Source organism: Apteryx rowi, unplaced genomic scaffold (assembly GCF_003343035.1).
Source record: "Apteryx rowi isolate R43461 unplaced genomic scaffold, aptRow1 scaffold_49, whole genome shotgun sequence".
Lineage (NCBI taxonomy): Eukaryota > Metazoa > Chordata > Aves > Apterygiformes > Apterygidae > Apteryx > Apteryx rowi.
The window spans coordinates 921804-949361 of NW_020450749.1; the positions used below are offsets into that span (position 1 = coordinate 921804).

Consider the following 27558-nt stretch of genomic DNA (forward strand, 5'->3'; position numbering starts at 1 on the left):
AAAGGCAGCCAGCACTTACTAACAGAGTCCAGAGCCCTCAATCATTTCGGTCCAAGCCAAGGCAGAATATATGACAAAGGCTATTTTGGAAGCTGTCACCAAAAGGCTACTAACACAGTTTTCTAAGTTATTTTATCACTAATTTTGGATATCTAAAATGGCTCAAAGCCAGTCAAAAGTCAGTCTTGCCAAAGACTGTTGTCAATGGAGATTTTGTGTGAGCAAGGGCACTCCCATCTTGTGCATTAGACTCTACCTAACTGGGGAATGAAAATATTCTTCGCTTTCCAAACCTCTTGGCTTAAAAACCATGAGGAGAAAAGTCAGACGTGTTTATTAGGCTAGAGAGTTCTGTATTGAGGACAAAGCCTCACTACGCATTTCAAGTATTTCCTTGTTAAATTTTACATTCAATACTTTCCCACCCGGGAGTGTTTCCTCTTACAAAAAATAAGAGAGCAGGGTGCGCTCATCCTAACAGAGCCAGAGACCACAGGGCAGCCTCCTCCTGTCCTATACCTCTAACAATTTCATTCCTTAGGTGCTGGTGGCAGCTGAGGTTGGGGAATTAAACCGTACTCAGCCCTGAAAGGCTACAAAAGTATGTCCCCTGCCCTTGGAAAGGCATCACCCTAATAAGATGTAGGGGCGAGAGAGGCTGCACTACTTATTGTGCATGAGCGTGTGAATTTACCACCCTTGGGCAAGTCACAGATCAGAAGCCGTATTGCACCATCGTATGTCCCTGCCACGTCTCATCTTTTGCTCCAGGTTTAAACCGGGAGTGAACTGCTATAGCCCTGTTGCTGTACATTTATCGCCAGGGAGCTTAAAAGCATGAATACAGAAAACAATCCGTCAATTTATCACTCTTTTGCTCTTCACCTGCACCAAAAAGGGAAGAACAGGTGCTTGCTTCTGCACAGAGTCTCCCAGGACTCATGTAGCCTATAGCTAAACTCAAGCAGCAGGAATCCCTAAGTGAGTGACTTTAAGGGGGGAGGACATGGGTGCATGCAAGAGAGTACAACCTGTCAGCCAGTCACCTTTGCAGTTTAATGTTTCCAAAATCAAAATATGAAGCTTGGTCAGAGACGCGCGCATAGCTTCATCTGGCTGCACTTGATAAGAGCCATGAGCAAGCGTGATTTTTGTTCAGAAGCAAAAAAATAAAAATGACTTCTAAACCATAGAAAGCTTCAGGACTAAGCAAATTTTGCAAGTCTTTGGGTTATCCCAGTCAGATTCTGCCTAGCTCTAGTCAGGAATTCCCCTCTCGTGTTAGGGAAATGTGCAAGAAATGGCTTTTCTCTTCCCACAGCAAAGGACTGGCAGCAAGTCAGAAAGGGAGAAAGTGTGATTTTCTCAGGAGATAAAATAGCATCCAGCATGAAGGTGGAAAGTTGAGATCCTGAAAATCATAACTCATGACATTACCACCAATCACTGCTACATAACTCACTTGATTTAAAATAGGAAAAAGAAAAGAAAAAAAAGAGAGAGAGAGAGAGAGAGAAGTATGCAAGGAATGTCTGACTGGATTAGTCTATTCATTTATGGTCTGGTATCCTTCCAGAAAGAGTGGGTAATACAAGAGCACAGGGCCAAAATCGTGTAGTTCAGTGGCTTTTACCAACGGTCCATCAACTCCTGGGACTTCTGCAGAGCCCACAAAAGGTGATTAAGAAAACAATCCTATGCCTAGCAGAAAACTGAAAAAAAAATAGAGTCATGGGCAGTTATGGAAGAAGTTCCCTGGTTCTGTTCATCAGGCACTAGTTTATGTTCCAGCGTATGAGATGTTATATGGCTTTCTCAGTTTCTTTAATTCCAGAGCATTTGACAGAACTGACAGCATAACTGTGTGTAGCATCATCTGAAAATGAGATTAATAATTATATTGATTTTATGCAGCTAAAGCATGAGAATATGAGAACATTAGTCTAGGACTCATGGAACATTTCAACGTTTGATGGTTGTTAGGCTACAAAATAGGGGAAACATCTGCAAATCTCTAAATGCATAGCTATCTTTAATGGTTAGGACAAAAGTGAACAGGCTTAAAATGCAACAAGGGAAATTTAGGTTAGGCATTAGGAAAAAAAAATACAAATAAGCACTGGAAAAAAAATACAAATAAGAACTGGAATAAATTTCCTGAAGAATCTGTAGAATATTCACCACTGGAGGTCTTTAGAAATTCCCTATATTGGCCATCTTTCAGGAATGACCAAAGACTGCGCCTTGGGACAGGGGATTGACTAGATGACCTTTGGAGACCCCTACCAAACATGTTTCTGCAATACTTCAAAGAGAAGGAAAATTTCCTTTGAACACTCACAGCTCCTTCTCCAGGGTCCCATATACCTAGCTAGGCACTTTGGTATCAGGAATCTGTAACTGTTACAATGAAATCTTCTCATTGAAGATGACAAAAAATATGAAATGTTTCTTACTTGCACCATAGCGTTTCCATAAGTTCTCACTACCAGCCAGGCTAGGGAGCTAGCAAGGAAGCTTGCAAGATAAATTCACATCCCTTCAGTGACAAGGCATGGTGTTCCTGTTAAATCACAAGATTTAATCTATCCTACCTGAAACTGGAAAACTTGCCTGTGACCTATAAAGAACCATTCCAACCTTTGCCTCGTGACCTGCCAGCTGGCCATGTGGTCACAAGCTAATACTGTATATACGCCACACTTCCAGTTCTCATGCAGTCTTGCTTATCCCAGCAACTACCTTGTCAAAGCACATTGTTTCCTGCTAGGACTAACATTTGAGCGATCTGCTTCTGATATTTATTGCTATGTCAACACCGAATAACTTAAGCATATTTTCCACAGATGACTGCACATTTTTTTAACACGCTGTTTCATGTCTGCGTGCCACTAAGCATTCCAAGATTTTTTTGCAAGCTGTCATATATTTTTTTGGCATTACATAACCATTTCATCCATTTGCTGCTCATGGACTTCTTATGTGGCTCTGGAGCAAGCTTTGTTTATCTGTAAGCCTACTTCTTTGTTTTATCTCAGCCAAGCAACACAAATTTGAACAATCTTGTGACTGAACCAGTGTGTTCACTGAAGCGAGCTGCTGTATAGATTGGCTTATTTTCATCTCATTGGAACAAGACAGACAGCCAAACTGGTCATCCCTCCCTTCATAGAAAAGGGCTTGACAGTAACATGCAATTGTGCCCTTGTATACTTGCTTCACATCTACAAAAGCGGAACTGGATTTTTCCCCTTGCAAACGATTCCGGTTTCAAAATGATCACTCCAAACTACTTACATTAAGATTCTTAATGAAATTCTGCAGAGGTTGCTTTTAGACAAAGCCCTTGCTTTTGCTCACTTTTACAGCGTTAGTCGGTTAGTATCATGTGTCTACATTTAATCATTTGATCAGTCATACAGATTCAATGTTTCTTTCAAAAATTCAGCAGAATTACTTGCACATTTGAAATGAGTCATGTGTTTGAATCAGGGTCTATATCTCTAAGAAACCCTGAAAAAAAGTCTTGATAGATAATAAAGTTGTAAAACTAAGTATTCTAAAGCAGCTTTCATTTAGCCCAAATTTTGGCTGAGATGCAGCAAAAATATTTGTTGCTATTGTTATACCTTTTGGTGATACATGTGCTAAGTTTTAAGAGAAGAGTGGTCAAAGTATAGTTTTCAGATTAAAATAAAACCCAGGTAAAGTTCAGTGAGTTAAGTCACAAATTGGCAATTTCATGCAGGTGTAATACGAATTTTCAGTTATTTGGTTATATAAATCAAAGACAAACCTGAAACAAATGAACTACTGTAAAACAGAGATGCTAAAAGTACTTGAAGAGATGCCTTGTGAATGGAAATCACAAGGTTTTACACAGGTCTAGCAAAAAGGCCCAAGTGACATTTATGTCAGTGACAGTATGATGTAAATCCCATGACCTTTTTGGTTTGAGCAGGGACAATCAAAGCACAAGGCTCCAGGTATATATGAAATATTGGTGCACAATAGAGAACTCAGACTCATGGGTTACTAGCACTGATCTGGAATTCTTCTGAGACTAGCTTGTTCCTGCAAGATATATAACGTTTACCATTCATGAGCTTACTGAAAAATTACTAGACCTAGCGTTTTTATTTTGAAATTAGAGCACATTGGATCACACTAGAGTCATAACTTACCTTCTAGAAGCACCAGAGTACTAATAGCTCCATCATTTCTCCTTCAGAGGCAAAGATGTATAGTGTTTTCATCTCTCATTTCAGTCTTGGCAAGCCCTATGTTCTCCTATGGGAAAGGGAGCAAACTTCGGGCTGCCTAGAGGCCCTGCTCATACAGACTAAGACAATGCTTAGCTCCAGTGCAGTGTTGGGTCTACAGGAGAAGGAAGGTTACGATCTAGTGAAGTAAACATTTTTTGTCGTCAAAACAATAACTCACAGGAGTCCATCAGTAGAAAGAGGTGGTGCCACTTCTATAGTAAATTTCTTGATGCTTCAACAGATGTAGTTCACACAAAATACCATCTTCTTCTGCCTTTCATCCAGGGGTTCAGGGAAGGGTGGAATTTCCTGGATTTCCCTGCAAGAGGACAGGGATTAAGTATCATTTAAAAAAAATCATCTGTCGACACTAGGAAAGGGAGAGGCAAGCAAATCTCTCAGCACGATGTTTCTTTTCTCCCCTCTAGCTTGAGTCAGGATTGCTAAATGATTCTGGGCAGTATCAAAGGAGAAGAACACCCATCTGTGGCACTCAGCTTCTACTAATTCACTCCAAACATGTGATCTGGAATGAATTAAAAATGCTGTGTCGTGTAGATCGCTACTTCCTAGAAAACTAACTCTGAAGTTACTGAAACTTCCCTGGCAAAAGCCATGCTGCTTCTGCTGCTGCTGCCATCACCTCTTCTTGCCTACAGTCCAAGAGTGGTGTCTCTCTTACCATAGTCTCAGCCAAGGCTTCCCTTCCCTGGTCCCCACTCCAGACACACATCGTGCCGGGCATTGGGCACACATATACTGACAGTCTCAAGCTCCAAAGAGTTTACTATCTCAATAAACAAGGCAGACAAAGGATGGTATGGAAGATACAGGCACACCGAGGACAAGTAATATTCTTGAAGACTAAGAATGGGTCAGTGGAAGAGGCTGGAAAAGAGCCTCTGTCACCTGATTTCTGTCTCAGTGTTTAAATCAGTGATCTTCACTGGCTGTCTGCCTTAAAGCTTGGCAATTCCAGCTGCCGTGTAGAGGAATTCTAGTGAGTTACTGGATTTACTTGTTTAAAACAGAACAGAAAAAGGTTTCTTACCTGCCAGAGCAGAACTATCTCAGAAGTGCGAGGTAACATACTGTTTAAAAACTCATTCCCAGAAGTAGGCAGTCACACCTGGATATTTAATACTGCACCGTCTAATCCTCAGACCTTTTCCTGAATGAGCCTAGTTTCCTAACCCTCAYGTATTAGAAGGCTGATTTGTGTTTAAGGCAACTAGACTTTTGTTTTCTTTCCACAGAGTGGAAAGATACTGTGCTCATTATTCATGAGATGATAGGTCTGATTCTCTGTTACCTTGTGCATTTCACTTGTCCTTTCAGCTATGCAAAGCTGATGTGAAACACTACTATTTTGAATTAATTGGCATTTCTCATTCACACCACACTAGAGAAAAAGGCTAGGCTAGACACAGGGCAGTGGAGAAGCAGGCCTCTGAAACTTTTTTATTTTTTTTCGATCAGAGGCAATATAAATTAGATGGTGAAACTCTCCCCTTATGGGGATGATGCATTTCAGCCTCTTTCAAAATAGCCTGATTAAAAAATATCCTTTGCCATTCTAGAGCTGCTGTTAACAGAAATTACGCAGGAGTGTAATTCTTCCTCTCTCCAGAATGAAGGCACTTTTATGTTATCTATATTTTAAGCAAAATTTCCCCTTTAAAGTCTCCTCTCTGCCTTCTGTTATGGACCCTGCAGTTTTGGATAACCTGAGTTTTTTCTTTGTTAGTGTCAGAGCCAAAAAGGAGCAATGGCAGCAGCATCTCTAGGGTAAGTAAGAATCATTCACATGTGCCTAGCATCAAAGCATATGAAAGAGTTTAGATCACTTCAGACACTTTAACTAGGTGCTTTCTTTAATTGTAGAAAATTTTAGCTGCCATTATGTAACTCAACAGCACATGACATCATTTGATAAAATCCTCACTCCTTTCCCCCAGCCCATTCAGATCCTAGGAAGAAGAGACATTCTGATGTAAAATGCAAGGAGAAAGGAAATAAGAACCACTAAATACCGTTTGCAGGGTGCTCCTGAACCTCTGCTTCCAAGCAGCTGCCGGTGACAGAATCTATCAGACATGGTGCCAGTGAACAAATTTTCAGGCCTGATTCTCATTTATTTCTGCACTTCTTGGGAACCGCCAAAGGACTCGGGAACTGTAATTAAAATTAGAAAATGTTATTAAAAAGCTGCTCTCCATTGCTAGGACCTTCCACTCCATAGAGATTTTCTTTTTAAAAAACCCAACAAGGACCTTTCAGTACTGAAATATGGAATCTATAAAGGGTACTTTTTCTTTTCAAATATAAATTTGGTTTTAGGATTAGATGGTAATTCTACAGAGAAAAACTAGATTGGGGAAAAAGGCTGGGATTCTTCCTGTCAATACCATTACTCCTACATGGTTTTACGAAATCTTGAAAGCAGACCCACACTTCCAAAGCAGTAAAGCATTCAAGAACCTGCCCTTCCCTGTGAAAGGGCTTTGCATTTTGTTAAATAAGGATAGAAAGAAGCAAATGCTTCATGTTCAGCATGTACTTCTCTTCTCTGTTGAACTGGGGACTAAATATTCTTAACTCCCCTCTGAAGCCAAGGTGTGCACACACGGAGGCTAACAGAGAGCCTGCAGGTGTGATGTTCTCTGCCGGTAACACTGCTAGCATGTACCACTGCAGAAAACTTAAATGCCCTGTCAGAACTGGTTGTTTCTTCCCTTTAATATGGCAAAACATCACTTCTCATGATACTTGCTGTGCAAGAAGGTCAGCCTGAAGGTTGTCCTAAGGAGGAAAAACTCACTCGAGAGAGATTCATATACATCAAGAAGAGAAATGGATTTTGGGTCTGCATAAAGGGGCCTTCCTCACAGATCCCTTAAAATGCAAAATGGTTTTATTCCCCTTTCTGCTTCTAACCTGTGTGCTACCTGACTTAATGAAGTGTCAGTATTTCCTTCTGCAGCTTGAATTCTCAGGGCTCCACAACTTCAAGGTAAAAATCTGCTCTACGCAGAAATTTAGCAGACATGATCTGAGGCTGCTGGGGAACATTTCCTGAGTTCTAGGTGAAAGATGCTTTTTTATTTCTTGTTTTACTCATACTCAGACAATTGTGGTATTAAATTGCATTTATACTTCTCAGTGTTAACAACATCACACATAATCTGACTCCGAGCACTTAAAAGACTTTTTTTTAGGGAGAGTGTTGATAATAACTAAAGACAATAAAATTAACACCAGAGCATATTGTACACATTTATCTAAGGTCACAAAGCGTATGACAAACACCAGTTAGTACTGTTATCTATTTTAGAGATGGAGAAACTGCTTGGAGAAATCTCTCTCGGTAACAGCAGAATCTGATAGGAAGATACTAGTGGTCTGGCTCCTCAGTTTCTCTAGCCATCATCATTCGTCTTCATTCATTCATCTTCCATACAATATTCATTCTTCCTCCATATTAGTCTTCCATACAACTATCTATATTAGACACTGATTTTAGCACATATTAACATGTACATTAGATCTGTTACATAAGACTAATAGAATAATATGATAGCCAGAAGCATTCAGGGGAAGGTACTAGGTTTTTTTTTACATCTGTGACAATGGGTAAGCTTCTCGTCTCATTGGCAGAGAAGATGGATTTGCAGTGCAGAAGAGCCTGTTTGCTTCTGCATCCTTGTACGTTTATTTGCCCCTACTGATCAAACCCTGGCACAGGCTGCCCAGAGAGGCTGTGGCAATCTCCGTTGCTGGAGATATTCAAAACTTGACCCGGCAAGGCCCTGAGCAACCTGGTCTGACTTTGAAGTTGTACTGGATGACCTCCAGAGGGCCCTTCCAACCTAAATGATTCTGTGATTTAATTTTCTGCCAATTTCTCTGGATTCTCTATTAAATGGTTGGCCTCAAAACATCACAAATACTTGCTTTTGACTTTGTTTGCTAATAGTGAAGGTCAAGCATAATTTTGTATCAGTTATACCCCGGAAAGCAGATGGGAGGAACTTCTTGATTGCAGGAAAGCATTGCTAGCTTGAAGCAGAGACTATTTTTAACTGGTCTATTCCTTTGGCAGCAATTTCTTTCAGATTATTGCACTGTATTTACTGGCGACAGACAATTAGAAGAAATCAGTTCTTTTTAACCCCTATTTTGGCTACTCTGCAGAAAAAAAGGGACAATATGGTTTCCTTGAATAATATTTTAATTAACACAGCTAATCAAAAAAAACCTAATTTTAATTAGCACAGCTGCACATGCTCATTTGGACCCTGAAATATCATATGTGACTTGTCTGGTCAAGGTGTTGTGACACACAAGACATTTAAACAGGAAGATGACAGATCTAGGGATGAAAATGGAAAGGGGCAGTTCCATTACTGTACAGCTCTACCACACAAAGAGCCGCCTTAGGTATATACAAACTACTTGACTGAGTAATGGAGGATTGAGCAGAGAAACTACAGTTGTGACAGTTGTGAATTTTGTCTTGACTGTCTCCCTCAGTTACCCTGGAATACAACCCAGAGATCTCCTTTAGGCTGAGGGAAGTCTGAGGAAAGCAGAAGAAAGAAATATTCTTAAGACAAAAGCTCATTGATTTGGGGGGCTGCTACCACCTTCACTGTACCTCAATTAACCACAATGTAATGCAGCAACCTTAAAAAAGATTAAACTAGTTTTGGTACAAGTCTTATATTTTAATGAGAATCTCTTCAAGAAAACCTTGTCTGGTAAAATCCAACAGGTCTGTCTCCTTTTGTATCAACTGACAGGCATACCCCAAACCTCTTGATTCCCCCCCCCTCCCCTAGAAATATCTGAAAAGGGGGATTGAAATGTTTAACAGAGAAGCGGTTCACCCTAGAAGAGCTCAGCATGACTTGTGACCATTCCTCGATCTGTCCCTTGGATTTGGTAAGAAGGTCTAACAGTGCCAAACAGAGCTCTGCTCCTAGCTGCATTTACCTGCAGAGGTGCCCACTAGTATTTACTAGCGCCTCACTGAGATCTGAAATACCACAACTCTCCCTAAACAGGGAACATGAGATAGCTGTTACACTGCTGACAACGTTGTGGTAACTTTGGGCAGAGGCTGACTTTTTCATGACAGTTGTTCTAGAAGGCCTGCTAGTCTATCGTTAGCCTAAAGTGTCTAGTACCTTTTAGTATCTAAAATCTATCTTTAAGATCAGCAAGTAATAGAGGACCCAGTTCAGGAGGATGAAATTTAAGTAGGTCCTTAACTTTAAGTTCCACAGAAAGCTCTGAGATTTAAATGCTTACTTAAACTTACACTGTCACTGAAGTGCTACCCATACAGGAAGGGACTGAAGCATGTGCTTACATATTCTTCTCCCTCCAAGTTTGAATATCAGGCTGTCTTTGCAGGTAAGGCTTGGTGTCTTAAGGCCACAGGAAGAGGGCTTGGCATTATCTTCGGTTTTAATAAAGCTCTTGTCTTTCCCTGAGTGTTCTGGACTCGAAGCCCCTGTCCTTAACCTACTGTTTAACATTTCTCTTGTATCTTTCTTTCCACAGTACGTGGCATTTGCCTCCCTCTTCTTCATTCTGGTCTCCATCACCACCTTCTGCCTCGAGACCCATGAGAGATTTAATCCCATTGTGAACAAGACAGAAACTGAATTCATCGGGAATGACACCCAGGTGCGGCACTACAGGGAAGCAGAGACTGAGGCCTTTCTCACCTACATCGAAGGTGTCTGTGTGGTCTGGTTTACATTTGAGTTCTTGATGAGAGTCACTTTCTGCCCGAACAAGGTGGAATTTATCAAAAACTCTTTGAACATCATTGACTTTGTGGCCATACTGCCTTTCTATCTAGAGGTTGGACTCAGTGGCCTGTCTTCCAAAGCTGCTAAGGATGTCCTGGGCTTCCTCCGCGTAGTCCGTTTCGTGCGAATCCTGCGAATTTTCAAGCTGACCCGCCACTTTGTTGGGTTGCGGGTCTTGGGACACACCCTCCGTGCCAGCACAAACGAATTCTTGCTGCTCATCATATTTTTGGCATTGGGCGTCTTAATCTTTGCCACGATGATCTATTATGCCGAGAGAATAGGTGCTAAACCAAATGACCCTAGTGCCAGTGAACACACACACTTTAAAAATATCCCCATCGGCTTCTGGTGGGCTGTTGTCACCATGACGACCCTGGGCTACGGAGACATGTATCCTCAGACTTGGTCAGGCATGCTGGTGGGGGCCCTCTGTGCTCTTGCTGGTGTGCTGACCATTGCCATGCCTGTCCCTGTCATTGTGAACAATTTCGGAATGTATTACTCCTTAGCTATGGCTAAGCAGAAGCTACCAAAGAAAAAAAAGAAGCATATCCCGAGGCCACCCCAGCTGGGATCCCCCAATTATTGTAAATCTGTCGTAAACTCTCCACACCACAGTACTCAGAGCGACACTTGCCCACTGGCCCAAGAAGAAATTTTAGAAATTAACAGAGCAGGTAGGAAACCTCTTAGAGGAATGTCCATCTGACCTTTAATCTCCATCCCGCGTAGTGATTTCAGATACAGCCAGACTGCTTTCTTAGAGCAATGGGTAGCACATTTATCCATTCTAGTCCCACCATCACACAGTGAATAATATGTGTGAAGTCTAGGTTGCAGGGACAAATGGTACAGTGGAGGCTGATCAGCAAAACTAAGGAGGAGAGCATGCTCTAGGAGCCCAAACTTTGGTCCTGGTAAGGGCATACAAGTCTCAAGATATTTTTGAAGAGTTGTTACATCTAGTGGAAGAATTGGGAGAGTTCTACAGCTATGTTGCTGGACTGTGTAATGCATCTCAGAGGCTCCTGAGATCTGAATGCTTCATAGAGCAGAGTAGGAGCCAAGTACTCAGCAATTACAGAGTTTTCTGACAAAACAGGGCTGGAATTCGAAACAGACAGATGCTTTCTCATTTGTTCCCAATTGGGACATTTCAGCTGTTTTAAGTGGCAGACATTGTACATCTCATTAAAGAAACTAGGTGTCTAGTAAGTTGAAGGGACAACTATACCATCATGCATATTCATGAGACAATCCCGTCTCTTTCTGATGATTAACCACAAAGTAGAACAACAGCTCAAATTCTTGACACTAATACAAAATGACTCACTCTGAGACAAGACTAGATGTAAGGATGTTTATTCCATGGCATGCAAACCAATCTATTCTATATTCCACTAGAATTTAGCATTTAGAGCTACAAAGAGTTTTGAACTACAATTTCTAACACATGTTCCTTTTGCAACTATGGGTTAGTGAGTTATAGCTCTTTCAACCTTCTAGCAGTAAAGGCTGACTGGAAAGGGTCTGACTGGTCATTACTGGCAGGTTCGGCCTAAACAGTGATTGCCTCATAATATGGTATTCTTATTTTTTTAATTATACTGATTCATGTCAGCAATAGGCGAAACCAGAGCAAAATTAATCATACTAATTTTACTAGGGGGGAGGGAAATACTAGTCACCATGGAATATATTATAATATCCCATGGCTAGTGGTTAATTATGGGAATATCTCAGTTTTATGAGAATCCTCATATAGCACATAAAATTACGGGGCTCCAATTTGATTATTTCCACCCCATAATCTACCTCTACCTATGGAATATCACTATTTATTCTGTGGAGTCAGTGATTTCAAAGTAGATATCCACGTTGAAAACAAAACCAACTCCGTTTCTGGCAGATGTTCCAGCCAAGTTGCATAGCAGACATTCTTCAGCCTATTCAAAATATTCCCATGTGTTGTATTAGATAGAACAGATCACCAATCAAGTGATTTAGACTGATATCTAGTCAACAAGAGGTGTTTTGAAAGAGCTAGCATATACCTATGATGGTCTTGTGTTATCATTTTTTTACTTTGAAGAAAATTCTAATTTGTTACTCACCACGAGTGAAGTATTCTCTCTTCATCTCATAGCCATGCATGTTGATGTCATTGTGAGAGGCACAAAGAAAGTGAGACTTTCTTTTGTGTGTGGCTTCACCAATGCCAGTAATAATTTCGGAGGGGAAGAACTGGTGGGATCTTCTCTCTTCTCTTCTTTACTCTTCTTTTTTCTTTTCCCTTCTGTGCAACTATGTAAAATCCATTTAGAAAGTAAAGAGCTTTCATTTTTTTGTTAAAGACTACTCCATTGCAACAGGCCAACCACAATTCACGTGACTGATAGACTGTCTGTATCTTCTGCGCATAAGCGCATGGTTTTATCATCCATTCCCCTCAGGTTGCAAATGCTAATCACAAGTCATGTCCAAGCAGCAAACTTCCTCATAAGTAGATGTCTCTGTGGCATTACATATCAAGTGGGAAAGAGGGCACTAACAATACTGTGTGTTTCTTACCATGAGCAATATGCCAACTACCCAACTGTAATGTGCAAGAAATGCAAGACTCCTGAGTACTTTAGTAGTCAGCTACAGAGTGACTTTCTTCTCAGAACTCCCTTGTTTTATAGATTTCCTTCCATTGCATACCCTGGTCCTCTCAGGGAACTAGAGGACTAAGAACTCTACGAGTTCAATGCAATTCCACACTGGTATCCTGAGAATACGTATAATTTTGGTTCAATGTGGAACTGTTTTGCCACCATCAGTGCTCTAAAATCAGCTGTTACTACAATATCCATGAAGTATTGATAGTAACAGCAGCTTATCTATTTCTGCAATAATTAATTAAAAGAGAATATTTTTATATACTTATATAAGCATATATATTTTCAGAAGTAACACACACACTTGTACTTCGGCTAATGAAATGGACTCAGTACCACTGTTACTGGAGTTCTGTTTCTGATAATTATTATGCACCACTAGCAGCAAAAAATATTGCCTGTAGCTCTTAGCTTCCTAACAGGGAAAGATCTTTATGTGTGCAAGAGAAAAGTGGAAGATAATAAATAAGGTCAGGACTGAACTGTTAAAACTAGATCTTCATTGCCTTGGATGTTGAGGTTCACTTATGCAATATGAAGCACTCATAGGCACTGACTTGATCCTGAAACTATAATCTTCACATTATATGAAAACAGAGACTTGCAAGTAGTGAATGCCCTCCATACAGTAAAATATTTGGATTAGTTAACACCACCTAATTGCAGACAACCAGTTGACATTGTACTAGGAACTCAGAGTAGGTCCCTCAGACTTAATGTTTCTGAAACGATGCACAAGTTGTTCAAGGTATTTCTTGTAACTTTTAATTCTCAAGCTTCAGTTTGGTAGGTGACATAAGGTCATATGATGTACATCTAATACAAAAACAGCCTGTTTAGGCTCATGAGTAAAGAGCATCACATGAAGTTACTCATTCCATGTATTACATGGGGTGGAATGATTAAATGCCTAACGAAACAGTGACGAGTATGAAATAGTTCCACATATGCCTACCTCGCTATAGCACTGTACCCCCTTATTTACTGAATCAGCAGTTCACAGCTCTTCTAGGTCTCAGCCATGCACAGGGTCGACGGGGCTCTACAGAGAGCTCTGCACAGCCCCAGCCCAGCACCTCATCACAGGCTAAGCAGCACTTTCCTGGCACCGACACGTCAGCAGCAGAACTTTGCCCACAGGCTGCACAGCTGCTGCCAGTGATGCTGTAGTCATTTGCAGGAGAAGCAAATATGTTTTGAATTAAAGTTCTGCTAGGTTTGAATTGATTTTTTAAGTTGGCCGCAACACTCTCAGCAGCACAGTCCTGGTATAATTTGCATCTGGCAGGAGGGTATCTTTAAATAACAGCACCTGATTTTAATTTGATAAAGCACTGAGAATGTCAGAGTTTGACTCTAGCACACCTCCCCTCTCTGCAGCAACCCCTCCTGCTCTCCGCCCCATCCGCTACCATCAGTGGGTGGGTGGGAGAGTGACACAAGAGAATGAGCGGCATTCCAGAGAGAGGATGGTGAAGCTACTGCTCCAGACAGGCCCCCACCAGCATGAAGAAAGCAGAGATCTCCCCCTACACAAAAAACATTCTCTAAGGACAATTCTGGTGACCATAAATTCTCAGGATACTGCTTATACAGTGCCTGGAGGAACTGGGCCTGCAATGATGCAAAGGAGCAGATCCCACCTGACCAGTTTGACAAAAACTCCTTGACCCGGGCTATTTCACAGACTAGAAAGGGCCAGCTGTCCCCTCACTTAACCTATACACCCTAAGTCCTAGCATCACCACGTTGAACTATCAAGTTCATCATGTTGCAGTGTTGCCAGCAGGCCCCATTCAAGATAAGGGCTTCATTTTGCCATTGTCATACGAGACAACCCCTACCTTACAACCAAATATCTGACAGCCTAAGTAGACAACAAAGCAAAAATAGAAGTAACCTCCAGTATTTCCATTTGACACATGGCTTAACCTAATGATTGACCAAGATCACTTGAAAGATTAGTGGCAAAGCTATAAATTGAACATAACTAAAGAAGCACCAATCGTAACCACAGACCCCTGCATTGTAGCGTCTTTCATCTAAAGGTTTCTGAGTATTTCATCAGTATCATAACTCATCATGCTGTAAGAAAATCAAACAGAAGCAAAACAGAAAAAGTTAGTCTAAACCACTTAAACTTAACTCATTCTGCCCCAAACCACACTCTGCCCTATAAGTACAAATAATTTTATCTCAGAGCATGTGGTGACAAATTTTAAGGTGCAACCTTTTAAGGAAACCTCATAACATGCAAAACAAATCTTGAAAGCACCCAGTTTTTGGCTTTGTTATGGAAGTGTTACTCAGCTCTTTAGGCCCTGTCTTCTGTGAGCTGTGCACTTACCTCAAAATAGGTTGATTGCATGGTTACATCTTAAAGTAGCCACAGGATGAAGTAGTCAATATCATTTTCCAGTGCTGTAAAAGAAATTTAGAATAAGAATAGAATTCATAACTTCATTTGATGTCTATAGCACCCTCTGGTGCCACAGAACAATAGTCTTAAGAATGTATGCATAATATACAACATAAGAGGTAGGTTATTTTTGTTTCTTGTTAAGAGATCTACCCCAAACTTTCATTGTTTCAGCACAAATATTTACAGAACCAGGGCACACAATGTTTATATTGACTTTAATATGACCAAAATAATAATTCCTCATCTCTCTTTGATCCCCTTTCCATGCAGTTTCACTTAAGCTATTCTCCGAGGATAGAGCATCTTCATATAAATTTACTGTGCAATCAGGTTGGGCAACTTTTTCACAGTATGTTGACGGCAAAATCCTCTACTCATTGCATAGCTGGGAAATATGGAAGAAACATTATTAGATTCCAAGGGCCTAAGAGGGGAGGAAAAATATCCATGTCATTGCTAATTCCATCTTTAGCTTTGGAATAACTTCTGTGGTTGTTTCACTTTCCTGCACAAAAAAGGGTTTTTCAGTACCCACTCCTTGACAAGCCCAATGTCTGAACAGACAGAGCCACCCAAGTCTATCACTGACAGAGGGGAACTACATGGCTTTAATGACTCCAGTGTACTCTACAGTTGGATGAACTGGAGCAAGCTGTGCTATTAGCAACTTATTTCAATGCAGTTTACTGAGAGAGCGCTGATTTCTATTTTAAAATATAATGTGGAATTTCCTATTTCAGCTTTATCACTAATGCTTTCTGAAGGAGCTGATCTTTTCTCGAGACTACATTTTTCTTCCCTTCTGCCACAGTAAGCTAAATAACCTGTGTTCCTTGTGCAACACACCGTTTCTAACGTCAGAAGTGTGCTGAGCACTGTAATTCCAGTGCCAGTGCTCGGTGGGAGCTGGGGACTCTTGGCAGTTCTTGTCACAAGCCTATTCTGCTGCCTGACATACAGCTCTACTGTGGGAACTTCCGTGGCTTTTATGGAGAGCAAAACAGCATTAAAGCCATCTATACGTAGTCACTGTGGTAGTCCTTTAACCCCCAGGAAAGAGAACTCTCTGATCAAATGCTTTTGAACATTAAAAAAAGAAGAAAGCTAACTTCAGTGTCACAAGAGCTTTGACCCTTTCTATAAGATGGGCGGTAGACAGTGATGCAACTGCAAAGGGTTTAGTTCTGGTTCAGCTCAGAAGACTCTGATGTTTGTATACATTGGACCTAAAATATTAAAAAGGCAGTGGAAAAGGTAACAGGGAGATGTTTTTTCTCCTCCCTATACTCAGCCTTCCTAGCCTTTAAAACTCCAGAATTCACTACTACTAATAGCAAATGTTAGCTTTTAGAGAGAAATGAGGTAAGGACTACATCCCGATGTCACTGAAGATGGAGGCTGGGGCCTCTGCATCTAATGCAGAGACTGTGAAAGTTCAAAATAAAAGGATTAAGGCTCAGTTTTTCATCTGACTTAAGATGCATTTGCCTGAGGTCCCCTTTGTATTGAAAGAAGAGTTAGGCAGTCCCAGAGAGTAATTTACTCATTTATGATCTGAACTGCCCTCCGGAGGTGGCTCTCTCCATAACTGACTGAAGGTGACTGCAGCTCTAACTTAAGGTGCTCAATTAAGTGCCTGCAGTTAAGTGGGAGGAATCTGGATCTGTTCCCCCCATGTGGCATGTCTACAATCTCATAGCTGTGGATCACACACAAAGCAGAATTTATAACTTATACAATGTAATATTTTGTTGTACAATTATTCATCTGTGATTTCCTGCAGAGATACTAATCAGTGGGTGTCACTTGTACTATGGTGCTTATTTAATTTAGAATTTGAGTATAAAATAACATCCTCCATACCAAGCCATCTAAAAGCAAAAAGGAGTTAGGAGTTCAAGCACAGAGCTTTGGGTTTCCTGCTTGTTGGTCCACATCCATGCCAGGTCCACACTGGCTGAAGAGTTTTGCCACCCAGTGTCTGAAATGAAAGCGTGCAGTAGCCACAGCCAAGTCCATAATGAGGAAGATCTAGAAAAAGCCCCAGAGCAGTGCAGCAATATGGTCAAGTATTGAACAAGGAAGTAAAAAGAGCCCCTTTCAGCTCTGGACTGGCTTCTGCCTGTCTGTTAGCAGAGGAGCATGGGGAAGTTACTTTAGCATTATTGCTCTTCTTCTGTCGGTCTCACAGAAGACACCTAGACACTTCTCCCTGGCACTGTAGGGGACATCAAAAAGGATCTCCCTACACAGCTGCCTGGGGTCTGGCCACAGTCAGGGATGTCTGTATGGAGAGAGAGAGAACCATCCTGAGCTGAAAAACAATCACAGGACCAAATAATAAATCTTAGAACTTTAATAACTCAATGAGCACAAGAGGATTATAGCACTTTTAGTGATGGGAAAACACATATACTAACACATCTCCAGCCAAATAAGCCCAGCTTGTACTAATCCTCCAACACAAGACAGATGTAAATACAAAAAATCCTCTTTCTCAAGCACCCCTTCGCAGGTACACACTTACCACTGCAGTTCCAGTGCTACCCAGTGCAGAACACATTCCTGGGATATAAGAGAGGTAGTCTTGGCACCCCTCCGTGTGATTCACTCCCTTCTGCTGGAGGGAGCATGACTGGTCTTTGCAGAATAGAAACAACGAAAGGCAGCTCTGTGTAAGAAGTACAGCTCTGCTGCAATCGAACTAGAAAGACAGGACAATTTACTCCTTACCACAGAAGACCAGGGACAAAAGATGGTTTTAGGATGTGAAGTCCCAGTCCTGTGCCCAGCCTACTAGCTTATATCCCTCTTACCCTGTACTTGATGGAAATTTTCTTCAAGCCTTTTGTCTATTTGCTTGTCTACTTATAAGCACAAAGCTGAAATAACCAGCAATCCACCATTCCTGCTCTCTCTGCTGTTTGTATTCATCCATGCTCCATATCTCAGACACATTTCATACTGTACAGATCATCATACCGTATTCTTCAGTCAGCTTGGTACTATAAGATAGCCTAAAACTCACCTGACTGCATTTACCTGCAACCTCTACCTGACCTGTCAGTGACCCACTGTGCTCTACAGAGTCTGATGTTAAGGAGACCCTCAGAAGTACAGGATCGGTGCACGTGAAATCCCCGAATTGTCAGGACACATCTAGGAAGGATCTTCCATAGCTCTCTGCAACGCACCACTTCCAGAAGCACCATTTCTCAGCACTGCATTAAGCACATATCCAATAATACCTGTGTACGGCAGGGTACACTGGATCTACCTACCTAGAGCTCCCGTGTCTGCTCCAGTCGTGCCAGTAGCTAGGCAGCCAACATACTGTCACCTCACTTCGAGGAGTAGTGCCTCAAAAGGGTGATATTCTCTGGGAGTGACGTCAGAATGTTGGCCAGTTGGCACTGAGAGGTGGTCCCCACGCCACCGGAGTGCCTTTCCTGGGGGACACGGCTTCCTGGAGGGACCCGGGTCAACATGGTGGTGAGTACATGTTGAAGAGGTAGGTTGGGTCGGAAGGCCTCTCCGTATTCCTGTAGCGTACTAAGCTCTGCTCTCGTTTGTGCCACTGTAAAGTCCATCAGTGTGATATCTACTCAAAAGAGCTTCATAACAGCTTTCAAAATACGCAGTAATTATGAAAATCAGGGAACTTTAATAAAGATACCTAGAACTAACGAACATTTTTATTCTAACGGCCTTAGAATATTGGGGTAACTAAAATTAACTGAGTTGTTACATAGGAATCTATTAATTCTTCTACATGTTCTTCACATTTTCTCTCTTTTTCTCTTTCTCTCTTTCACTCTGTTTGTTAACATTTACTTGTTTTTACTGTACGTTGCTTGCAGCTTGTGTATGTTACAGACTGTCATATTTTATTCTGTGAAGTTTTTCTCCAATTCCCATCAACCTGAGCTCCATATTGGGCAGCCGAGGAGATTACAATACAGTTCTTTAATGCAAAAGAACAAGGAATGTCACAGACTATAGGTAACTTCATTGAGGTTGTGACACAAAACCTGATGCAAGGTATTAATGCAAAGAGTAAGTACCTGGTATGACACAGAACTACTTAGTTAAATTACTACTACTTTTTTTTTTTTTTTCCAGAGAGTCTGCATGGGAAAAATTAATTTTCATTGCTCTCCAGCAGAAAAATTCCCAAGCCTACCAATTTAGGATTTTTTTTTCCACTACCATTTTGAAAACCAGTGATACCCATGTTGACGTATCATAACTCATTTTCAAAGGCTTAAACCCATATTCTCTACGCTGTATTTCTCTATGCTATACTTCCTTCCATACTCTCCAAGCCATAATTTCATCATTTCATCATCCTTTGTCTGTGGTTTAATACATCTTCTCCATAATTCTCCTCCTAATTTAATATAGTTATATCCCTTTCACTCTAAAGGCCTGATTTAACAACAACAAAAATGAGCCCCTGCCCATGGGATCCATGTTTCTTAATCCTGCATGAGGCTCTGGAGCCCATAAAAATTGATTTCTGTAGCCTAAGATGGTCTGGCGCAGAAGCATAATCGTTATTTTGCTGAATCAGGTCCTGATTGAGGTATTTTGTTACAATCTCCCCCAATTACCCAAACACTGCTCTGAAAGAATGATAAAAAAAAATAGCTTATAGACCTTTTTTTTGGTTAATTTTCTACAGGGACAGTATGAAGTTTATTGTTTCTAATCTTAATCACTAGTGAATTCTATGTTAATTCAGAAATCGCTACTGCCACACACAAATTCAAGAAAAGCTTATTTTTCTCAGTCTGCAGTTCCTTTACCTCCCAATTCTCTGTTATACTCTGAGCCTCCCATCACCCAGTGGAGAAGCACAGCAGAGTTCAGATGAAATCCAGTATAAAAAGATAAAGTGATTTATACTGAGGCAATTGATGACCAGCCAATGAGTTTCAATGGGCAAACACTGTCCAGGAAACCAAAACAGAAATAATGTGATAACAGGAATGAAATTTGAATTCAAGAGACTCAAAAGAATAGGGAATTGAGTTGTAAATACTGCATTTCCACATAAGATCTCGAAGAGAAATTGGGGGATATAAAGTCAATGGGGATTTTCAGATGCTGAGCAGCTTTTAACACTTCCACAGACCCACGTAAACGTCCTTGGATTCACACCTTTTACCCACGTTATGGTCATTTGCTCAGCACAGGAAGCAGCAGGCAAACGTGATGCTGCAAAAGTAGGACACAAAAGCGAACACAAAATCTTTCATTCTCCCTACAGTAAAGATGGCTAGGAAATTCTCTGTCCTCCACAAAAAACTACAGCAGCCTCAGGGCTGCTCTACCTCCCACTCTCCAGATTATAGCCTTGTAGTGGAAAAAAGCTAGAGCACAGCAGTCCTCCACCCTCATCTTGGCTGTGCCATCCCTGTCCCTGCACCATGTTATCACTAGCCTGAGACACAGGGAAAAACATCATACCAAGAGAGTTTCCTGTCCCAAGCATAGCAGGACACAGTTAATGTTTGCCATGTTAACAGGCCTTTTATATCACCAGAAAAGTGCAAAAGGTCCACAAAACAGAAGAGTTATTAACCCACTAAGTGGACAATGTAGCATTATTTCTTCAGGGATTCCAGATGGATTAAAGGTCTCTGCTGCAAGAGACCAGATCCTTCTTCAGGAGAGACTTTGGGCAGCTACTAAATGCTAGGAGACATGCAGCATGATAGGCCTGAAAATGGGCAAACATCCCCCATGCCATGAAATGAGATCCAGTGGCACTCTCCACTGTCAGGAGCAGGACTACTCACAAACTGTAATAACAGCAATCCTAGGACTGGGATTATGGCTGTAAGAGCACAGCTGTGGTCTAGTCAAGCTGTGGGTTCATCTTTAGGTGTACAAGGGCTGGTAGGGTGGAATGTAACTTTGGTCAGACAAGGCCCCCCAGTAGAAAGGTCTTCATCCTTCAAACAACTTCCTTTCTCAGTTCTGGCCCTGTTCTGCACTTGGCTGCTCCTCTTTCCTTCCTGCTCCTCAACCCCTTCCCTTGGGATGGCAGTACAAACCCTTCAAGTCTCCTGAGTCATTGTGGGATGGCAAATGGCTGCTCAGGGAAGTTGTAGGTACTCAGCCTTGAGTCCTACAGAGTCCAAGGCCAAGAGTCCTTGCCTCTTTTAATCTTTAAACAAGGGCTGCTAGGAGGGAAACAGTCTGTTTCCTCCTGGAAGAGACTGCCAGTGACCTAAGGGGATTAAAGGAATCAGCCTGATGTCTCCCAGTTGCTGTGTTTCTGATCCAGGGCTGAGAAGACCCTATGCTCTTTAGCACAGTACCAAGGGATTTGGCTTTGTTCATGCAGCCAGGCACTGGGAAAGAGAACCTGCAAATCCCACAGGTAAATTTGCATGCATACCAAGCTGTGACTTACAGGTTTTCTCTCAGCCCTGTTTCAGTCAAAGTGGTTATGACCTACAAAAGTTCCTATAAGGACTGGAAAAGGCATTAGATTTCCTATCTTATAAGGACTGGAAAAGGCCCACCCTGAGTGCCTTTCTACTCATCCATTCTTTGGGGAAGTGGCCACCTTGTAGCTCTGTAGACATGTGGGAGACAAAGGAGGGGAGCAACAAGTACAAAGGGAAGCAGTGTGAGTGGGGAGCCCCCTGGCCCACACACAATTTCTGAAGACATCTAAGGTAAGAAGGGTAGGCCAAGAACATGTTTTTTGGCAGTTTTGGAGAATGGTGCTCTATGCTAAGGCAAAGATGACTGGGGTGGCTTTCCTCCTACTGCAGGAACCACCTCTGTACACGTGCCACACTTGCGAGCATAGACTGAGGTCCATGAATATATCACATACATGGAAGTCCATCAGTAGTCTGAATTTTAGATCCAGTTCAAATAGGCGGAGATTCAGTATTGATGTTTATCTGGCTCTAGCTGAAGTCAAAACCAGCAGCACTGGTAAAGTCACTATGACAGTCTGCAACAACTTGTTTCTAATTCGCGCTATGAGAAAAGAGATGAGCCACGCAGCATGGGCATGGACAGTCTCCCCTGTGCTTCTCCACAACATGCAGAGTATGTCAATACAAAATCTAGCAGTTCTCCTAAGGTTTTATCAGAATCTCTCTATTCTGAAATTCCGTTTGCTTCAAAACACCTGGGGTGTTTAATAGCACTTTTCTGGAAAAGGAGGTGGAGGAAACAGGGAGGAGGAAGAAAAAAGAATAGAAATCATGCAAATGAGGTAGTTGTGAAACAAACTACTCACCTGGGAGACCTGCTGAATACTTTTTTCAGCCTCTCAGCCAAATCTCTGCAGGTGAATGTTTAGAGCTGGTGCAGTTAACTAGGTATTCACAGATAGGATGATTATGGAGATAAGGCACCATGCTGGGAGTCAGAAGATTGTTCTTGTAAATAACCTCTTACATAGCAGTGGGCAAGTCACTTCACTGCATGGTAGTTTTACCCATCTGTAAAAGAGAGATGATAACATTGCCTTTTCTTTGCGAATCAGTTTGCCATCTAAAGAAGAAAAATGCTGCATAGGCCTGATGCAGATCCTGGTAACGGAGGGAAAAACTCTTGTGAGTTCAGTAGGCCAGAACCAAGGCTTAGAAGAGTTAAGGTCCTAGAAGAAGTAGTCAGTGCTGCTAGACTAGTAGTCATCAGAGGGTAATACTTTCAGTTGTTTTGCTTTATCTGGGGTTCTTTCAAACCCAAGGTGAATCACGGAAAAAGCAAACATGCAAATTGCAACTTAAGAAACCAACATAAATAATACCAGTTCATTCCATCTTTAGACTGCATTCCTGAAACTGTTCAACATGTACCCTTGCTAATGAAAGCAATGAAAACTTTTCACTGTTAACTGATGACACCACAGATTTATTTTTTTTTTTTAATTTCCAAAACAGACTAATCACATGTTAAATGTGATGCGATGGCTGAGTCCCATCATCACAGAATTAGGTGCTGCAGACACTGGTCTGGAGCACAACTACTCTACTTCACACTATCTCATATGCACTGCTACCAGCAATAGATGCAATCTGTTGGGCTGGTAATTTCTCTTTTTCTTAAATATTTAGCAAAACTGTCATCGCTGAACAGCGTTGCTATCCCCAGTGTGATCCCTAGGGCATAGCCCATGCATATAATATAATGCCCTACTGTTCATATCATGGAGGGTATATGCAAAGAGAAATATTCAATAGACACTGGCAGCACAGTTCAGCGATTCACCTGTAATTCCCCATCCCTAATTACTCTCTTCTGTTTCTCTGGAACAAAAATGAAATAATAAAGTTGCAGATTTCCAACAACAAGCACAGAGAAAATCAGTAGAGCTAAGAGACCCTGAGGAGGCTACCAGAGCAAGCTCCAGCTGAAATTACTAGGGACATAGAACACAATTTTAGAAATCAACTCTAAGAAGGTCAACCTTCTTGCTGTTCATGCACAGGGGAGCTCACAGGCTGCTCCCGAAAGGACTAATGGCTCTTACTAGTGAGCAATTGGACCCAGACCGCTCTGCTCAGAGGTGCTTGGAGTCCCATGGACGGACCAGGGGAGCAATGTGTTTTGCAAACCCAGGCTCAGGTGCAGCAGCAGGAGTCGCTCAGATTTCAGTGCAGAGCTGTGCTGACACAGCTGCCTTTCTCGTTTCAGGATCAGAGCCGCCAGCTTGTAGAAGCAGAAGCTTAGGAAGAAGCACAGTTCTTTGCTTATCCCTGTAAGGACAGCAGCTCTCCCTGAACACAGTTACATGATTTTGAAATCAACAGCTCAGTACCTGCAATATCATGGTTACTATGGCAGCCAGGTCAGGTTTTGTGCAAAGAGTAATATTAAAGAGCACTCACTACATGGGTATTCTGAACAGAAAGGAATTGCAACTTACTGCAACCTCAAAACTTTAGAATCCAGTTCAAATTAGCGTCTACAAACAATAAAATGCACCTATAGCTTTTGTCAGTTTAAATGTATTGAAAGACCTAATTAGTTCATTGCTTGCAAAACAAAATATTACCACCTTCCTTTTTGGGGAAATAAATTGACTAATACTGCATAGAGAAGAAAGGAGGCAGAGGTGAGATATTTGCAGAAAAGGCTGTTTATGTAGCGACAAGCCAGTACCATCTAAATCAAAGAGGAAACAACGCACAGAGTGCAATTACTGGTGCATGAGAAGATGTGTAGTGTGTGTCATATACATCTGTGCGCGTGTGTGTGTGTGTGTGCAAAACAATTGTAATTTGAAAAGACTTCGGCCTACTATTCATTCATCACATCCATCTGAAACCAGAGGATCAGAACTATATCTCTGAACCATACCTGTTGTATTTTCTCTTTTGGGCTTGTTTTATTATTTGGCTTCAAATCTACTGACAGATGACAGCATCAGGTAGAGTTCAGAATAAGCTAGCACGTGAATCTGGAAGAGGCACTGAATTAAGTTTATCTACTGACTCTGTCTTTCCTAAAAGGCCTGTAGGATCACCCACAGATTTTTGCCTTACAGTGTCTAGGTAATAAGCATTGTGCAACCGAGGCGTAGGATGCTGCCAATACCACTCAGTTAACGTATCTTAGTATTTGTGAAAATTCAGGAAGCACATTTTGACTGTTTTTTCTCCCTTCAGCCAAAATACTCATATTGAGCTGTGCCATATTTCGAGTATATTCTCAATATACTAATTTGCACTTTAAAAYATTAAAATAAATAGCATTTAAGTTGTTTTATAAACGTGAAGCAAGTCACACAGAGAAAACATACTATTCTCAGTCTATCCTCATGGGAATGCGTGGAGTAAATGGGCAAATCTGACAACTTGTTTTCATTATTTACAGTCAAGAGTAAATTCTACTCTGTTCATTTTCCAAATTCATGGCCTGTTGTATTGTTTTCTATACGTAGTGTCCTGTGCTGGCATTGCAAATACTGTATGTTTCTCCAAGGAGAACATCAGAAAATGGATTTCTTGCTTTCAAATCCACGTTCTGCAGTCGTATTTCCATACATAATGTACTCTGTGTGTCTAAAATGTGTACAGCCATTCTGCACAACTGGTACCAGAAACAATATAAAGCAACCTGAGTAAATTTGGGGGAGGGGAAGAGCAGGAATTTTCCCCTCAGTAACCTCCCACAAAGATATAAATCAGCACAAATAGAATATACTCAAATACTAAACCACAACTCACAGTCAACTGCCTCTCCAAAGCTCTGAGCGACAGTAGGCTTCATGGCAAACAGGTCATTCATACCCCATCTGATGTCATGCAAAAACATGATCCGATTTCTAACCGCGGTCTTCTGCTCGCAGGACTAGGAACCAATGCACACCCGTTTCCGAAACTGCCCCTCAATGCGGAAGTACAGGCGGCTGCTGTTCCACCTAACACGATCGCGTTTTGTTTCTCCTCCCACTTAACAGCCTTTATTTTATTTTGGTGCAGTGCCCATGAACGCAGTGTCTAGGACAGATGTGCTACCTTTGTAGAGTCGCGGTAGAGCTCGTTAGCTGTGAACCCTTAATTTGCAGCGGGAACGCTACTAAACAGTGCATAGTGTTTCAATAGCCTTCTGCTTATATGTTTGAAGATTCGAAACTGAATGGTGAGGTGGCCAAGGCGGCGCTGGCAAACGAAGACTGTCCCCACATAGACCAGGCTATTACGCCTGATGAGGGCCTGCCCTTTACCCGCTCTGGCACTCGGGAGAGATATGGACCCTGCTTCCTCTTATCAACCGGGGAATATCCCTGCCCGCCTGATGGAGGAATAAGAAAGGGTATGTAGCTGGGGTCCTCTAACCACGTAGTTAGCAACCGTTTTAAAGAAATGAGGGAAAGTCAGCTGTAGCTGTAGCACGCAATAGTGCGCTTGTTGTAGAGATGCACGTTTGGGCTGGAAACCACCACCTGATGTCTGCATTTGGAGTTTCTAACCTATTTCTTTCAGAAAGAAAAGCCTGAGGAGCTGTAACTACCCCATGCAGCTATGCTAGGCAGTTGAGTCTTCCACCCCAGCTGGTGCAGTGAGCTTCAGTGAAAAATGCTCTACAACGTCCTTAAACTAGTCTGTCCTCCAAGGAGAGGCCGATTAATATCTGATAGCAATGAAGGTTTCCCATTTGGAAAGCTCACAGATTTTTACCACACTCTGAAGAGCAGAGCTGGAGGTGGCAAACAACAAAATAAAAATGCAAAAGGGAAATATCCTCAAGAAATACAGAAGGATTATTCGRCCACCTTAACAGAGCTCTAAAACAAATTATTTGGTTATTTGTAGCTGTTTAGTTCAACAGAGGAAGAGAAGCACACGAGAACATCTGTTAGCACAGGTGTCTTACAATTGGAAAATAATCCATCTAAAATCAGTTTCCTTTCATAAATGAATCATTACTAGTTGGTTTTTCAGACTTCTGACAGCTACAGATCTGTCAGAAGCAACTGCATTTTACTTCGATAATGATCAGAATCATCTATCTTGCAAACGGAAATCAAATCAAATTAAAAAACCTTTCCCTTAAGATAGGCTAAGCTTTGTTTAAATAATTTAACACGAGAAAACCATACAAACCAAAATTAGAACTACATATATATGCATAAAAATTGATAAGGAATGGGGAAATTGGAAAAGAGATATGTATCTTCAAATCAGTGTTTATCACTGGTGCACTGTATATAGTATATGATATAGTCAATATTTTAAAACTGCAAAAATTGTATGATGTAACCATACGCTGAGTATGGAGTATAGAATTCCCATGTGCCATTGTATGATGGGCAATAGTTATAGTAAATGCCAGTTATAGATAGTGTATGTATTTATAAGTTTAAAGCTTATCATCAACAAAGATATAGTTGGACCACAACACTTTCATATGAAAGTATATCTTCTAAAATTTACCTTTGTAGCAAAGTGTTTTACTTGATTCTGTATCGGATAAGCATTGGCCACGTTCATTCAGCCCGGGCGAGTTTGGGTGGTTCCAGTGGATCAGGTGAACACTCCAAATGGCACATCCTTGGGGATGAGGAATGTATGGTTTTCACGATGCACTGCAACTGCCTCTCGTTACTGAATGAAACAGAGGCTGGTTGGCTAAAGAGTAATATACGTCAGCATATTGTTGGCCTGTTTGAAACATGTTGAGAGCATCTTAATTGTTGTTCCAACAGGATTTCATCCATAGTTTGTGCAACTCTCTGTACACTTGCTGAGCTGTTTATGTGCATGTCTGAAAAAGAAGGGGAGGGGGAGGGAAACAGTGCATGCAGTTTTGTTTTTCCTTTTTTTTTTTTTTAAATGCTGAGAACACAGCAGTAGTTACACTCTAGCAACAGAATAAATTCCATGGATGTTGCTGCCTTTTTT

The 27558-nt window shown here is 41.4% G+C and overlaps 1 protein-coding gene across 5 annotated transcripts in view; it reads left to right on the forward strand.

Moving 5' to 3' along the window:
- KCNC1 (potassium voltage-gated channel subfamily C member 1) overlaps positions 1–27558 on the forward strand; it is a 106349-nt gene that overhangs the window by 77395 nt on the left and 1396 nt on the right. For 2 of the 5 annotated variants that reach the window (XM_026078917.1, XM_026078916.1), the window contains exons 2-3: positions 9834–10767; positions 25781–25969. In XM_026078917.1, the coding sequence (XP_025934702.1) occupies positions 9834–10767; positions 25781–25969 (1123 nt within the window). Of the gene's footprint in view, positions 1–9833; positions 10768–11250; positions 11272–20374; positions 20387–25780; positions 25970–27558 lie in introns of all 5 variants that reach the window. The other 3 variants (XM_026078919.1, XM_026078918.1, XM_026078920.1) reach the window with 3 other exon arrangements.